The 16,031-nt window shown below is 29.2% G+C and overlaps 1 protein-coding gene and 1 pseudogene across 6 annotated transcripts; both read left to right on the forward strand.

Moving 5' to 3' along the window:
- Window positions 1-1,663: 1,663 nt before the first annotated feature.
- LOC8268703 (probable periplasmic serine endoprotease DegP-like) lies at window positions 1,664-4,359 on the forward strand. 6 transcript variants are annotated; one of them, XR_003079442.2, is made up of 5 exons: window positions 1,664-1,829; window positions 2,974-3,092; window positions 3,191-3,626; window positions 3,853-4,033; window positions 4,131-4,359. XR_003079442.2 is itself a non-coding variant. In XM_025157797.2 (5 exons), exons 2-5 carry the CDS (start codon window positions 3,069-3,071, stop codon window positions 4,164-4,166), a joined length of 636 nt encoding a protein of 211 aa, XP_025013565.2. In that variant the 5' UTR covers window positions 1,664-1,829; window positions 2,974-3,068; the 3' UTR covers window positions 4,167-4,359. The 6 variants fall into 6 exon arrangements, 2 of the variants coding, with proteins under 2 accessions (XP_025013565.2, XP_015576305.2); XR_007216910.1 differs by having other exon boundaries at window positions 3,191-3,281; window positions 3,532-4,033; XM_025157797.2 differs by having other exon boundaries at window positions 3,191-3,281; window positions 3,549-4,033.
- Window positions 4,360-14,961: 10,602 nt separating this feature from the next.
- LOC107261459 lies at window positions 14,962-15,676 on the forward strand (annotated as a pseudogene).
- Window positions 15,677-16,031: the final 355 nt, after the last annotated feature.

Consider the following 16,031-nt stretch of genomic DNA (forward strand, 5'->3'; position numbering starts at 1 on the left):
AAATTAGGGTTTTTAAATAATGTGCCATTAAGCTGAAGAGGCTCTACCTCGACCCGAACTCGTGCAGTTTTAAGCTGAGCTCACACGAGTAGAGGCAAAGCTGGGGCGAGCTCAGCTGAAATATAGGGTTTTGGGTCCAAGAACTTCTCGATCGATCCTCTAAGGTATTTCCTTAGATCTTAACATATATTCTTTCAAAAGCATCCACCGACTAAAATGTCTCATCATCGGGCTAATAAAAGTTGACCAAAATTTTAGTGTTGATAGAAACCTTATCAATAACATAGTTTTTAATCATTTTCTTCTTAACCTTTGACACTCTTCCATCTTAGAAGTCTTTAACCTCATCAATCCAAGCCATAACTCATCAGTTTCACTTTGTAAATCATCATCTTATTTCCTTTAACTATCTATTCTTTGCTAGCAGTAATTTCTTCATAGCTTTTAACTCATTAATCAATTCTCTAACCTTATCACTAATAGACTCATCATACTACTCAAAATAACTACAACTTTTAAAACATAAATAAAACTAAATCAATTAATACTTTGCCTATCACACACAAATCATACACTAATTATACAAATCAAATAATACCTATTCATTATTCTGACCAATATAAAACCTTTGACCATGGCTATCATCTATCTAAGAATTCTATCTAGCAGCCTTCACCTTACAACTCTTAACTCGATAATCATAATACTTCTCATATTCATTATAATTGAATTCTATATTTAATCTCCTCACTAATCTTGTATGATAAGGAGGAATACAACGTGATTCTTCTCTATTAAATAAGTTCAACTCAAAAATTCCTCTATTTCCCCTTTCCAGTATTGAATTTCAATTTTTTAAGATTTTAAAATAGAGAAGTATTAAGGAGAAAGATATGTTGAGAAAGTAACTTGTATTTCAATATTACGAGAGAGTAAAATCAGTAATCAAACCTGATTTTTCCGTTGCAAAGGGCTCACATAAATCCGCCTTAGTTATTTTTACCATTCAATAACCACTTTACTCATAGGCTTATATAATACCTTTCTTTTTTAGAAAAAAATACAAAAATATACCTTGTGGTTAGATGCTTTTACGCTTACAGAATTATGGTTTTCTTTTTGACAAAAGAGTATGTTATGTTTGATTTTTCTTGCATGTTAATACCCTTCTACTGAATATCATTATTATTTTATAATAAAATAATAACTTTTAAGAATAAGTGATTTTGTTAATAAAAATAAGTATCATATTTATATTAAATTATACAAATATAAAGATATTAAATAAGTATCTGGGATCGTTTTCCCAAAAAAAACTATTATACTTCTTTTCATGAAAAAAAATTATAGTCTTTTAAATATAAAAATGTGTCGTTTTTTATACTTTTTCATTTTTTTTATTGGCCTAATGACCTATTAATTTCTAGAATTTCAGCGTTTTTCCTAAATTATTCAATTTTATCGGACTTTGCACAACAAGTACCAACTTCAAAATGATTTTCTGTTGTGCAAAGTCTCATAGAATTGGATAATTTAGAAAGTTGCTGAAAGTTCAGGGATTAATAGTTTATTAGATCTTTTTATTGGTGTATCCGTTAGTTGTCCAAAAATTAGTATAAAACATATGTGACCTACAGATCAAACGCTAGAGACCAAATTTTACCTTTGTCCCCTAAAATCATTCTCTCGGGCTACCACCCTCTAACCTTGCAGCCGTCATTCCTTCTTCTTCTTCAACCTCGCTGTTCTCAGTCTATTTTTTCAGACAACCTCCCTAGACTGAGATTCCTTATTCAAGTAGCTGAGAAGTTCTCGACTCTCAAGAGCTGGTAATTCCTCTCCGTCATTTGGTGCTGTTTTTTTGGGTACATAGCTCTGTTTCTTGAAAACGAAAATGAAATAGAAAGAAATAAAATGAGAGTGGTGATTTCGACTCCTGAATTATGTTGGGCGTATGTGGTTTATTTTCATGCTTTTTCGGTTGATGCTTGGCTTTTTCTTTGGAGTTTGGCTGCATGTATGGCGCTTGGAATAGTGCTTTAGCATTGAAAGTTTGGTCTTACATATTTTGGTTAACCTGTAGTGTTTCTGGTGTGTAGTGTTGATGAATCGTACGAATGCTGTTTTATGTGTTGATATTTGCTTAGTAAAAGCAGGCTGCATTTGCAAGTTAGGTTTGGGCTGAGTTGCTTTACCAAGAAATGGTTGATCCGATTCTGTGGGGTCTGATGCTGTTTCAAGACCTGTCTTTTGCTTAGCATTTTGAAATAGGGCTGTACTTCTTCATCTGGAAGAAAACTGAAGGAGGCTTCGACTTTTCCTTCTTTATGATGAACTTTTTTATCATGCTGCATTTTGTATTTCAGTAATTTCTCTGAAAAGATAAACTTTTCCACCTAGGAATTGGTTCGAATTTCTGGAATGTTTGTGACAAAAATTCAAGTGTTTGATGATGCTTAACTTTATGACTTCTGGCTGGTTGTTCAAACTCTTCATACCTCTTTGGCTTCATGTTTAACTACTAGACAGTTTGGTATTTCAACATTTTGTTTCATTTTCATTGACAGTGGTGTATTCCTGATGTTGCTGTTGTTTTAACTGGATAGGATAATTTTATGTGTTAGGTTACACTTTTAATGTCCTGAACAATGAGCATTTCATGGTTTTTGATAGTTTTCACTAAGGCTAATTTCTAGTTTTTGTTTTCACTAATATTTGTTAATTTGTTTTAGAGTTTAATTATTGTAAACGAGTTCGGTAAACGGATACCTATTGCTCGGATGCATTCATATAAACGGGTATTTAACAAAGACTAACTTAGGGTTTTCAGTGTTTGGACCTAGTAGCAAAAAAAGGCAAAAGCTGAGGATTTACAATTTTTGGACCTAGTAGCTTAAAAAAAAAAAGCAATGTTTTTTTCTTAGTTTTTAACTCTAAACAAGGGGGTGTTTGCTCTCTGCCTGTGTTCTTCAGTATCACAATTCGAGCCTTATATTATGAAGGAGAGCTTTTGACATCACGTGAGAAGATCTGCAAGGATCAGGGATACGTAAGGAGAAAGTAGCAATATGTGCTCATCCACTCATCCAATGGTAATGTATATGTTTTTTTGGTGTTAATGCAGTAACTATAGGGCTCTTGATTCTGATTTATTTTTAATGCCTGATACTCTTATTTTCTTATTCTACAGGATTATGAAAAAGTGTTTGATAGACCTCAAGTTACTGTAGATTCCACTTTAACCTCCCTTGAGCTGCAAGCATGTCATAATGAAATGAAAAGTATTATCTGGGTTCTTAGAATTAGGTCTATATTTAAGCATGAGGATTTGATGTCATTTGGAACAGGCTTTTCTATTGACAGTAATGGCCTAATTATGACAAGTTCACACATCCTTCAAAATGGTTCTATTATTAGTATTCATGCCCGTAGGTTAAATGAAAATGATTTTCCTTTTGAATGTGAGATAGTCAGCAAAAAACCTAAATGGGATTTAGCATTGTTACAAGTTAAGGGTGTTTCTGATTGTAGTTTTGGGAGATTTGCAGCTGACGGGTCAATATTTGCTGGTCAAAACCTCTTGCATGTTGGGCATCCTGCTAATTTTGTGGGGTCATTTTTAATCGGTAAGGCTGCTTTTCAATGTGTTAATGATGTAGTTCTTCCCACAGGTACTCAAATTTGCCAAAATTACCAATCAACTGCCTTGCACAATACCCCTCGTTATAGAGTAATGGGAGATATTTGGAATATTGATGATTTTAAAAAGCACCCATCTAATGTGTCATTTTCTTTTGAGAAAAGTCTTCACCCTTTAATTCCTGTGATACAAATATGTGGTCTTGTTTGTGGGGAGGGTTGTTCAGGTGGTCCTGTGTTTAATAGTAAAGGAGAAATTGTGGGAATGGTGGCTTTGGGAGCAAATGGGTTTCAGATTGCAATTCATGTTAGCTTATTGAAACATTTTCTGAAAGAAAGAGAAGAAAATATGCAGAGTGGAAACATAAAAAGTGGTGTGGCTTCTGATGACAAGGTTAGTTATAATCATTATTCTTAATTTGTAAAACTTCCTTTGATTTGATTTAGTTTGATAATGTTATTTCTTTCCTTAAAAAAATATATATATATAGGGTGGTCGTTTGAAGAAATTTAAAGGGCCTGCATAGGAGTGAAGAGGAGAAAGGTTTGTCAATTTGGTTTTTCTTTTTGCAACTCATTGCGCTATATTTACATGTTCAGTTGACTTTGGATAAGGAAATATCGAAAATATTGTGTTATGCATCATTAACTTAGAACAGTTGCAGGAGAATTAACATTTTATGATTTCCTTAACACTTATACAATTGGTGGGTAAAGATATATGTGGGTTCCATTAAGATTGATTGATGGTTGTTATCTCTTTCTCTCTGTCTGGTCTAATTGAGAATGTACATCTTAATTTTTTTTTTTGAAAATTAAATATCTGTGCATGCTTGCATATATAATGGTTTCATAACTTGCACATTAATTTTGCTATTAGATTGATAGAATCATTATATAATGCTTACAAAATCTAATACCCAATATCTAGGCTTCTATAAGATAGTTTCAACATCGTTTAAGATTGCAGCTTAATGTTTTTCTTTTGCCATGTAAAGAAAATAGACTAAAGAGAAAATAAATCAAAGTTGAACAGCACATACCAAATAATGGATTCTGCCATGGGTTGCATGTCTTTTCTTTTGCTCGTAAGGTAGGGTTTTAGTCATTTTCAAATACTATTTGGTGTCTTTTTGTGAGAATCTATAAGTGGTCTTCATTTAAGTTTATATTATATGGATTCCACTTTAAACAATTAATTGATTTTGAAATATTTTTAATTGTTTGACATTAAAGAATTGATTTACTTATGTATTTTTAATGTGTTTAACCTCCCAAAAAAACTGCTTGCTTTTACGTATAAAATTTACTTTATGTTTAAGTTAGGGTTTCAGAATGTAATAGAATCTTTGGTAAAATACAACATGAAATATATTGTGGTCCTATGAACAAGAACTACAATCCAAACTATTTCTCCAAAAGCCCGTTCAGGTTACATAACCAAGAAAAATAAATACAAAAAAGAAAAAAGAAAGAATAAATATTGCATAACCTTACCAAGTTGACAAAAGAAAAACCTACATTAATAAATGAGGTGTTCAATATATACAACAAATGTTATCAATCTTTTTATAAAAAAACTAACCAATTGAATCCAAAATTTGATCCATTAAGCATCTATAAGCATATGATATTAGATAGATAATAATATAAGAATTGATAATTACAAAAATAATAAAAGATAAAATGGATTGCTGTCGCCACCCTCCCTATCCCAATAATAACAATAAGTATTCCTATCAAAACAAGTTATGGGTATTAACAGTTCAAATCAAATTAAACGTTCATATGTAATATTATTTGATATTACATTTGTGTTACATGATTTATTTATTACTATTAAATAGCCATTATTAAAAATCGATCAAAATATAAATATAATAATTAATAAATAATGTCATAGGTCATTATATGATTAGTTTTTTTTTATAAATGACATAGTAGATTGAATTCATTTAATATATTTTATTTATAAATTATATATTTTTTCTATATTATTTGGGAGAAGCCAATGACTATCCATCTGCATGGTAAATATACAAAATGAAGCAAGAAAAGGGGAAACACTACACTAGCATAATATTATATTCTAATAATAGCAGTTTTTTTCCTCAGGTATTGAATATTTCTGTTTTCAGGAATTGAGGAATTGAACAAGTTGGGACTTGGCATATACATCATAGAAGTTGGGAATTTTTAATTAATTCACACAACAATAAACAATAAGGCAACTCAAGATATTTTATAGTAAAAGGATAAAATTATATTTCATAACTTTGAAAAAAGAAGATAATTCTAGCCAAAGGAGTAACCTTATACACTTAATTTTTATTTTTAAGGAAAATTTTGGTATTAAAATGTTCATTTTAATTCTCTTTTGATTTTTTATATTCAATTTAATCCTCTCTTGAAATTAGTATATTGAATAATCTTCAATATAATCATATTTCTAAAGTCACATTTATCTAAAATAGTATTGAATATATGCATATAATTAGGGATGTGCACTATCCAATTAAAACTGAAAATCAAATCGAAGCCGAACTGAATAACAATTTTGGTTCACTTTTTATAAATTCAATTCAGTTTTTGGTTTTATGGTTCGGTTTGGTTTTTATTAGCATAAAGCAAAAGAAGAAAAGAAAACAGAACCCATCAATATATATATGTATTATGTTAATCAGATCAAACTTTTTATATTAGCTTGGTGGTAAGTGTTCTTCAATACTTACAATGGGTACTGGGTTCTTGTCTGGGCAACATTATTTTGTAAGGGATTTTTAAAAAAAAAATTTAGAAAAGAAATAGAGAGAAAGAAAGCATTGAATTTGAACCTGTGACCTTTCAGAAATACAAAATAGCACATTCCACTGGTATAACATATCGATTCAGTTTGATTTCTTATATTTCAGTTCGATCTCTTTTTTTTTTTTTTTTAATTTTCAATTTTCTTGGTTCGGTTCGATGATCGAACCGACTGATGCATACCTCTACATATAATGTTAGGAAACGATTTGAAACATCAATTAACCATAAAAAAAAAACATTATATGGCTCCTTTAGCTCCTTGTGTACCTGTTACCGTATTTAGTACAAATTCTAAACCAACTAGGATATAAATAAATCTTTTGCTCTCATTAAGAGTGGGCTTTGGTTTATCTTAATTGAGCTTGAATCAGTATAATACATTATAAAAATAAAAATAAAAATTCATCCTAAAATATTAAAAATACAGTAATTTTTTTCCTTAAATCTTTTCTACAACTCGTGTCAATCTTCTGCAAAAACATTCTAAATCCACCCAACACCATCCAACAATGATGTTTCAGTTTAAATCCAATGAAGACAAATTAAGAACAAGTAAATTGATACAACATTTCAAAATCGACCATTACATTAAAAATAAAAAATAAAAAATAAAAAGTCTTCAAATTGTTGAACAATGTGGCGTTTTTGTCTTCAAATTTTTGTATGTTTTGGTAAAATTTCAGCTAGCATTGATGACATCTACAGTATTGGAGGAGTTTCAAAGTTGATTACTTAAAATTTGAGTTGAGTTCACAACATCAAAATTAGAAAGAAAAGTAAGCACCAATCTCAGAAAAAATATTGATGTGTTATCCAAAAAAAAAAAAAAAAGTTATACTAGAAAGCAAACCATTGCATGACAGAAAAATAGAAAAAAAAAATTGATTTGTTACAAAAATAAATAAAAAAATAACAAATTTGAAGATAAAGTAGAGCATAACCAAAAATTGTATACTTTAAAACAGAAATATTAATTTGTTGAAAGAATAAATAAAAGAATAAACTAAAAAACAATATAATTAAAGGTAAAGTATAGCATAAAAAAATAAAATTATTAATTTATTATAAAATAAACCAAAAAATAAATACTTAAAAATATATAATAGTATAACCATAAATAAATAAAAAATAAGCCAAAAACTATATACTTTAAAACAAAAATATAGATTTGTTACAACGGTAAAAAATAAATCAAACAAAAATAAAAAAAAAACATAAAAAATTAACAAAAACCAAATATTAAAATGTTTCTTCTTAGAGATTTTATCTATTCATTCTTCTTCAAACCTGTATCATATAATTTCTTCAAAGTACTAACAATACATTTTTTATCCATTTTATCTGAATCAATATATACACTATCTGTTTAAATTAAAAGCTTCAATTAATCCAATATTTGAAATAGTGCACTGAAAACATAATTTTTTTTTAAAAAAAGAATAACAATTTTGAATAATAGAGAAAATATAGATTCAAATGATGGAGAAAAATGTAACAAACAGAAACTTGAATAGAAAGAAAGATAAAGAGGCCAAAATACATATGGCATGCAAAATGACATATGACACTCATTAAATCATTTTTACCATCTAATGCATACATACTAAAAGGATACATGACATGCATACAAAATGACACACTAAGAATTCTTAAAGTAAAATGTCACATATGGCATTCATGCCAAATACAAAATTCCTTCTTCACATTCTCTTCTATGGCCAAAGTCACTAAAAACTGGAGGATAAAGGAATATGAGAATGCAAAAATGAAGAAAGAAAGAGCTTCAAATGATAGAGAAGGGCTGCATCAACAATCTGTCAAAATGAAAAAGATTTTAAATCCCATAAAAATGAAATAAAGAGAACGTAAAAAAAAATTGCTATAGTAAAATATAAAAATTTCAAAAATTCATATGTACTCTGAAATTTTCTCTAAATAGATGGACCAATTAATCCCTTTATGCCAAAATCTAAAGCTTTATTATTTAATGTATGTTTAGAATTGTTGTTAGATGTTGAAATAATAGGTTTATAACTTTTTTGGTTTAATATTTTAATTTTTATAAATTTGTTTTTTCAAATATGCTTTTAGAAAAAGTATCAACTAACATTTTCAAAAGTAATTTTCAAAAACTCAAAAAATAGAATAAAATTAAAATTTGCTTCTCCAACCTTAATGCCAAACTATTCCTTATTTCGTTAACTTTTAACTAGCCCATATATAAAGTTAAGCCCAAATAACTTCATTTTAATTAATTCTTGCTTAAAAGCCTATTTGTGTGTTATAAAAGATTATTAACATGTTAATAATGAATATAAATTTTGGATTAATCTTTTTAGTTTATTATTATTTTTTGAGGTAATTATTAATTACCATCTTTTTTATTTTAATATAGGAGTTGCTCTTATGTTGTTTTTTATATTAAAATCTCCTCATATTCTTACAAAATTAACTATTGTCTTCCTGTATCTAAAATCAATGTAGTCAAATAATTAAATTGATAAATAAAATTATAATTTTAATCCTTGAATTTTTGTCAAGTATTAAAATTCATCCATAATTAATCTTTTTATCATGTTAGAGTGAAATTATTAATTTTAGGAAAAATAATAATTAATTTTACAATATATTAGTTTTAGTATTTAACAGAAATGATTAATTATCATTATTTACTTTCACTATTTTTTGACACAATTTTATAAATACTTATATTTAGAGTAGTTATTAATCACTATATAATCTAATTTAAATTACTAAATAGAATATATAATTACGTTTAGAAAATTTTACATTTATTATTATTTTGATAGACAGTAGAAAACAATTATGCTAAAAATAAAAATTTTATTCTAATTTAATAAAAATTAATGTTGGATGAGTTTAATACTTGATAAGAAGTCCAAGGATCAAATTGTAATTTTATATATAGATATGATCTTTTAGTTGCATTAACTTTGAATATAGGGACTAATAGTTAGTTTTATAAAAACATAAAAGGAAATTAATATAATAAAAGAGATATAGAAGGCAACTCGTATATTAGAGTCAAGAGGTAAATAGTAATTATTTTTAAAAAAAATTAATTTAATTTATATCCATTATCAAGATTGACTAGCAATGTGTCAATACCATCTAAATATATAAAAAATATCAATGTGATTTAATCTTATTATGAACGATCTTCTAATGTAAATAGAATATTTTAATATTCAATATAAACTTTTTATATATAATTAACATAACTATTTATGTTTATAATTTATAAATTACTTATTTTCTTATCTATACATAAAAAATTTAAAATTTAAAATTTAAAATAAAATAGAATATGAAATTGATACACAATTGACAAATGTTAGTGATATAATCTAATAATTCTTAAATGAACACAAGAACATAATCATTCAAGCATCACCGATACAATAGACAAAGAGTCAAATTTACCCCTTAAACTTGTATCAAATGGTTAAATAAATCGAACTCAAATCTTTTCCGCAAATAGGCCCAAAATATTTCATTTTCAAGTCATTTAACTCCAAATATTTACAAATTTGGAGCGTGTGCAACAATTATTTTTAAAAATTAATTTAATAAATTAAAAATCCAAAAAACTTATTTATTAACATTAACAAAACTCTATAATTTTTAATTTTGATTATTATTTTCTATTGAAAAAAATAATTGATTGAAAAAAATTAAGTAATTAAACCACATATCATTTAACCACCACCATCGTCCATCGCCAACATCTTCACCATAGACACCACCGCAATCGCCACCATCTTCCTAATATACACCATTATCATTAGTTCCATCTTGACCACTAAACCACTACCATCAATTTGATCTTCACCATTGATCACATCAAGCTCATCAAGCACTATATATCAATTTCAACATATCAATTATAGAAAAAAAAAAATACACCATAGCTAACTAGATACAAACCCATTGTCATGATCTCTCATTAAAAACCAAAAAAGGAACTAATTTTTGATTCATAAGCATGCCAATAAAAATCAAAACAAGTTTTTCATATCAAGATCAAAAACCATAAATAAAAAAGTACATGTCATCTCCATACCAAAACCAGGTCCTTTCTCTTTTGTGAGGGTTGATGGTGGAAATGACGAGTAATTAGACCAGCTTCGAAGGTGAGGCTGTAATGAGTGGTTTTGCCGAAATCAAGTGTTGCTGTAAGGGTGGTGCAACTAACGGCGGCGATGGTGCGACTGATGGCGACGGTTCTAGATGGTGTTCTAACAAAGTTGAAGAACTGAAAGGAAAAAAAAGAAAGACTTAGGAGAAAAATGGATAAGAAATGTGTAAGGAAAAGGAGAAAAGAAATGAATGGATAAGAAAAAAAGAAAGAGATTAAAAGAAAAAGTAAAATCTGTTTTAATACTTTTATGCTAGATTCCTAGACTCACAGACTCACGCGCTTTTAGCCTCTATTGCAATATATGTAGGACTGTAATCGAACCGAGCCGAGCCGAATATCTTGTTCAAGCTCGGTTCATTTAATTTTAGCAGAGGCTCAAGGTCGGCTTGAGCTTCATAATAGAGCTTGAGTTCGGCTCGTGTGGAAATAATTAAGCTCGCGAATAGCTTGAGTTTAGTTCGCAAAAAGCTTAGTTTAATAAATAGTTCGAGCTCGATTCAAATTTAATTCATTACAAAAGCTCAAAGTTCGTGCTTGCTAATTTTATATTGAGAACAAGCTCATCAAGCACAATTCGAGCTCGAACTCGAGTTCGTTAAATATTTTTCAAAAATTATATTAATTAACATCTAAAGTCATAGCAAGAAATGATGACAATATCAAATATAGCAAAATAGAATAAACAAATCCAAATTTGTAGCATAAAGACCAACAATGCAAAGAAGAAAAAAGAAATACTAAACAAATCACAAATCTATCTTAACTTAAACAAATCAAATTCTTGCTTTGACCTGCTACATTAGTATCATTTGTACTCAATTGGACTCTTATGAAAATAGGAGATATTGCTGAATCTTGTGTTGACATGTGAGGAGTTGACATCTTAATATTTTTTTTCTACCTCCTTTAGCAAAATATAAAATAAATTACAAAAGTTACTAACAATGTTAGGAGTTACATTTCTAATTTACTCCTGGATAAACAACTTTGTGGGTGGTAGCAATTTAAACTTGATGATCATTTTCTCTCAATTAACCGTAAAAGAAATATAAGATCACGTATGTCGTGCATACACAAAAATGGATTGTTGATTTACTGTTTAAATGACGCTCTTCTAACCATTTTTGGTGATTATCCTGGTGAGAGACACAATGAATATGTGAAAAAGAAGGAAAAACACAACTTTTAACATGTTAAGCACAGCAACAGCTTATAGAAATAGCATCCAAATTCCTTAAAATGCTCATAGACATGCTAAAAGAAATAGTTATTTTGAGTCAGCAGATCTCTCTAACAATTGATTCATCACCTAGAAAAGAGTTCAACCCAGAAATTATTTTGTCTATGAATATTAATAAAATAAAAATTTGGATATTCCTAACAAAGAAAAATTTTATCAGTAAGCAGAGAAACAACTAAATTCCCACAGATTTTCTCTTAGTAATCTCAACGGATAATGCCATTTTATTCTCCTTTTGCTGCAAGACTAATGTAACAGAAATTACATATATATTAAAAGAAAGAAACTGTTTCAGTAACAAAGTTACCCGAAGATTAAGTCAATGTCGGAGATCTGTTTGAGTCACTTGAAGACCATAAAAAAAAAGAATCTTATTTCTTTCGAAAGTGAGAGAAAGTGTGTAAAAAGAAAAAGAGAGAAAAAACAAAAGAATCAAACGCAAAGATTAGAGCTTTTATATATACTGAGCGACGGCAACAGCGACTGAGATGACGGATGAGAAGACTGGAGCAGTGGCTGAGAAGACGGCAGCAAGATGGAGGCGACTACAGCTAGGGCTACAACAGCTGCATCAAGGGCGACGGCAGTGACAACAGCGGCGATGGCAATGGCAGCAACGTCGAAGTCAGCAACATCGAATTAGGGTTTTGTAATATTTTTTTTTAGTTTGATATATGAAAATTATATAATTTTATTAATAATTATATAGATTATCTTAAAATTATATAGTTTTACTTAGTATGTACACAATATATATATATATATATATAGATTTATTAATAAAAATTTTATTTAATTTATACATAATATTTCTATTTTTATATAAATATTAAGTTTTGATGTTATAAAAATTAAAATTAAAATATATAATATATCCAAGTTTAAAAAAATTGTCTTATATTTCTAAAAATAATACATATACTTATAAATACTTTATCTATACATTTATTAATATTTTATTTTAATAGTAAAAGTGAGATTTATTAATTAAAATTAAAAATTTAAGGTTAAAATTTAAATTCTATTACATAACAATATGGTATAGGATTCTTTTATATAATAATATAATATTCATTAATTAAGAGACATGAAACTAATCAAGATTATTTAATAAATATAATATATGTCATATTAGTACTACATAACCATAAGTTAATAATATTAATAATTTAATATGTTAAGTGTACTTTGTCAATAAATCATTAGCGATTCACGATGATTGATGATTCAATGTTGATTTTATTAGTTAAAAGATACATTTTCTATAAAGATTATTTAATAAATATATATGTATATATATATATATATATTATATAATTAATATTAATATTAGCACTTAAAAATGTTAATAGATTAAGGAACAAAATAGTGAAGTTAAGTGATTAATTAGTTAAATATAGAAATATTAATGACTTAGCAATTTATTTATTATAATAAAGACCGTAAAAGCTATATCCTAATTAATATATATAAACTTGGATTCAATCTAAATTTTTAATTAAATTAAGATTTGCACAAAGAAATCATATGGTCCAACACCGACACTCCACTCTATTGATTCTAATATTTGGGTTGGAAAAATATGAGATATCTAATAACTGAAGAGCATGGGATAAAAAAAAACACTTTATATTAAGGTTAAGATATATATAAGATTTCGCTATAATGACAATACAACTAACTATATTTATTTAGACATAATGTTTAATTTTTTTCTTTCCACGCTAGTACCTAGTTAGTCATAGAATATATTATATTATACTAATTAGTGTTGTAATAATAAATAATTTTTTTATTAAATTAGTATAATTAGATTATGCATTTAGTAGAATAAAATTTGTAATGATAGCTCAACTTTATTTTATTTATCTCAGAAAATACTCATTTATTAAATTATTATAGAATATATTTGTTTATTCTTTATTATTTTTACTGTAATTCTTACTAATAGTAATAGCTTCATTTAAATGTTATAGTTGTTATAATAATATTATTAATGTTGTTATAATTATTATTATTATTATTATTATTATTAATTTCAACTCGAGCTCGAGCCTGTTCCCGAGTCTGCTTATCGAACTTATAAATAAGTATGTTCATAAACTCTATAAACGAGCCAAATTTCAAACCTGCTCGAGCTCACGAGCCTATTCACGAATTATAAACGAACCAAGCTCGAGCTTGAACTCACGAGCCTGTTCGTGAGCCAGTTAACGAACACGTTTGCGAGCGAACGAGCCAAACTCTGTCAAGCTCGAGCTTGGCTCGATAAAATTATCAAGTTCGAAACTGAGCTCGAGCTCGGCTAGTTTAAGTTACTGAACGAACTCGAACGAGCTTTTTATCGCTCTGAGCCCCAATAGCTAGCGAGAAATTTGGTTTGTTTACAGCCCTAAATATATGTGTAGACTGAAGTCAATATTTGGATTTTATTTGGTGTCAAAAATACAAATTTTAGGCCTATTTACTAAAAAAGTTAAAATGCAGTCTATTTGATCCATTAAGACAAGTTTAAGGGCTAAATTGACCCTTTGTCCCCAATAAAACTTTAATACACTCATAGATTACCCAGATGATCCTGGCAGGAATGGGGGCAAGTATGTCTTACCTAGCAGTCCAAAGCGCAAATCATAGTCTTATGTGCATAGATTTTCCCCTAAAGCGCAAATATGTCTAACAAAGTACTTTCTCTCCTTTCCGGTGATGGCAGCGGTAATTGGGGTCTCTAATGGTCATTTTGGAGCTTAAGGAAGCTCCTCGTAGTAGCCTTGCACAGCCACCACGTCTGCAGCAGCTCCAAGAAAATGGGCAGCCTTTTCTCTTCTTCTTCCTTAGTTTTCCAACAACAAATGAAAGGAAGTGGAGCTGTAGTCGGTCAATGGTGGAGGACGACTAGACTCCTGCTTCAGGCGGCTGGAAGATGGCGAGGAAGGGGGAGGCAGCTAGAACGGCGAGGGAGAGGTGAGGGGAAATGGGTGTAAGCAGGAAGAAAGAGGAAAATAAAATGGGAGGGGAAAAATAGGTGGTTTTGGGTACTATTACTAATAATAATAATAATAATATTATTATTATTATTATTAGCAACTCAACATTGTCTCTACTCTCGTATATGAATGAGATTGTCTATACTTTGCACTAGAAGCCGCAGGATAAAGAAAGTGTTCCAAGCCAGCCAATAACACCATGGATCAGCACGGGCATGGCCAGCCTCCTGTAGCAAGTGTTGTTGGGACTACTGCTCCAGTGCCATATGGCAAGTCGTCTTATCAACCTAACTAGATGATGGGACCTGCCACTACCGGATCACTTCAATCTGCCACATCATAATCTTAGCTTGCTCAACACCAGTTTGCTTATCAGCATATCCACCAGCAACAACAACAGCAATTGCAGCAAGAACTATAGAGCTTCTAGGCTAATCAGTACCAAAATATTGAGCATACTTCTGATTTTAAGAATCATAGCCTGCCGTTGGCTAGGATTAAAAAGATTATAAAGGCAGATGAAGATGTAAGGATAATATCAACTGAGGCTCCCGTCATATTTTCTAGAGCCTGTGAGATGTTCGCTCTTGAATTGATATTGTGGTCTTGCAATCATACAGAGGAGAACAAAAGGAGGACGCTCCAAAAGAATGATATTGCTGCGGCAATTAGAAGGACTGATATTTTATATTTTCTAGTTGATATTGTACCAAGGGAGGATTTGAAAGATGAGGTGCTAGCACCTGTCCTAAGAGGGAATCTTCTAGTTGGAGGCGCAGCTGAAGCTATTCCTTTTATTGTAAAACCCTAGGTTTTAATTCCCCTAGAAATTAGAATTGGAAAAAAAATTGGGAAGAAACAGTGAGTTTTGAGGTTCTTCAAGTCTTGAGCCATGTCGGTAAAAATTTATTGCCACGTATGGACGTCATGTCATGAGTGGCACACGCCAAAACGCTTGTGGGTAGATATAATACAATACGCAAACATGGTGGACCAAATTGATAAGTTTTAAAGATGAGGATAGATTCACAAAAATGCTCAAAGATCGGGGTATTTAGGATCGTTTTTCCTATTATATAATGCATACTTGCATCATAGGGGCTAATTACAAAATCAAGAGAAATAAATTAATATCTCACTTAATTGTAAATAAAGAAAAATAAAATTAATTAAAATAATAAAAAGAATTTATGAGTGT

This window comes from Ricinus communis, chromosome 8, assembly GCF_019578655.1.
Source record: "Ricinus communis isolate WT05 ecotype wild-type chromosome 8, ASM1957865v1, whole genome shotgun sequence".
In the NCBI taxonomy this organism is placed as follows: domain Eukaryota; kingdom Viridiplantae; phylum Streptophyta; class Magnoliopsida; order Malpighiales; family Euphorbiaceae; genus Ricinus; species Ricinus communis.

Bases quoted from the DNA above. Each gene is read 5' to 3' on its own strand.
- LOC8268703 (XM_015720819.3), top strand. From the start codon at position 3,069: ATGTGCTCATCCACTCATCCAATG. The intron at 3,093-3,190 runs GTAATGTATATG...CTTATTCTACAG, and splicing joins GCTCATCCACTCATCCAATG to GATTATGAAAAAGTGTTTGA. The intron at 4,034-4,130 runs GTTAGTTATAAT...ATATATATATAG, and splicing joins GTGTGGCTTCTGATGACAAG to GGTGGTCGTTTGAAGAAATT.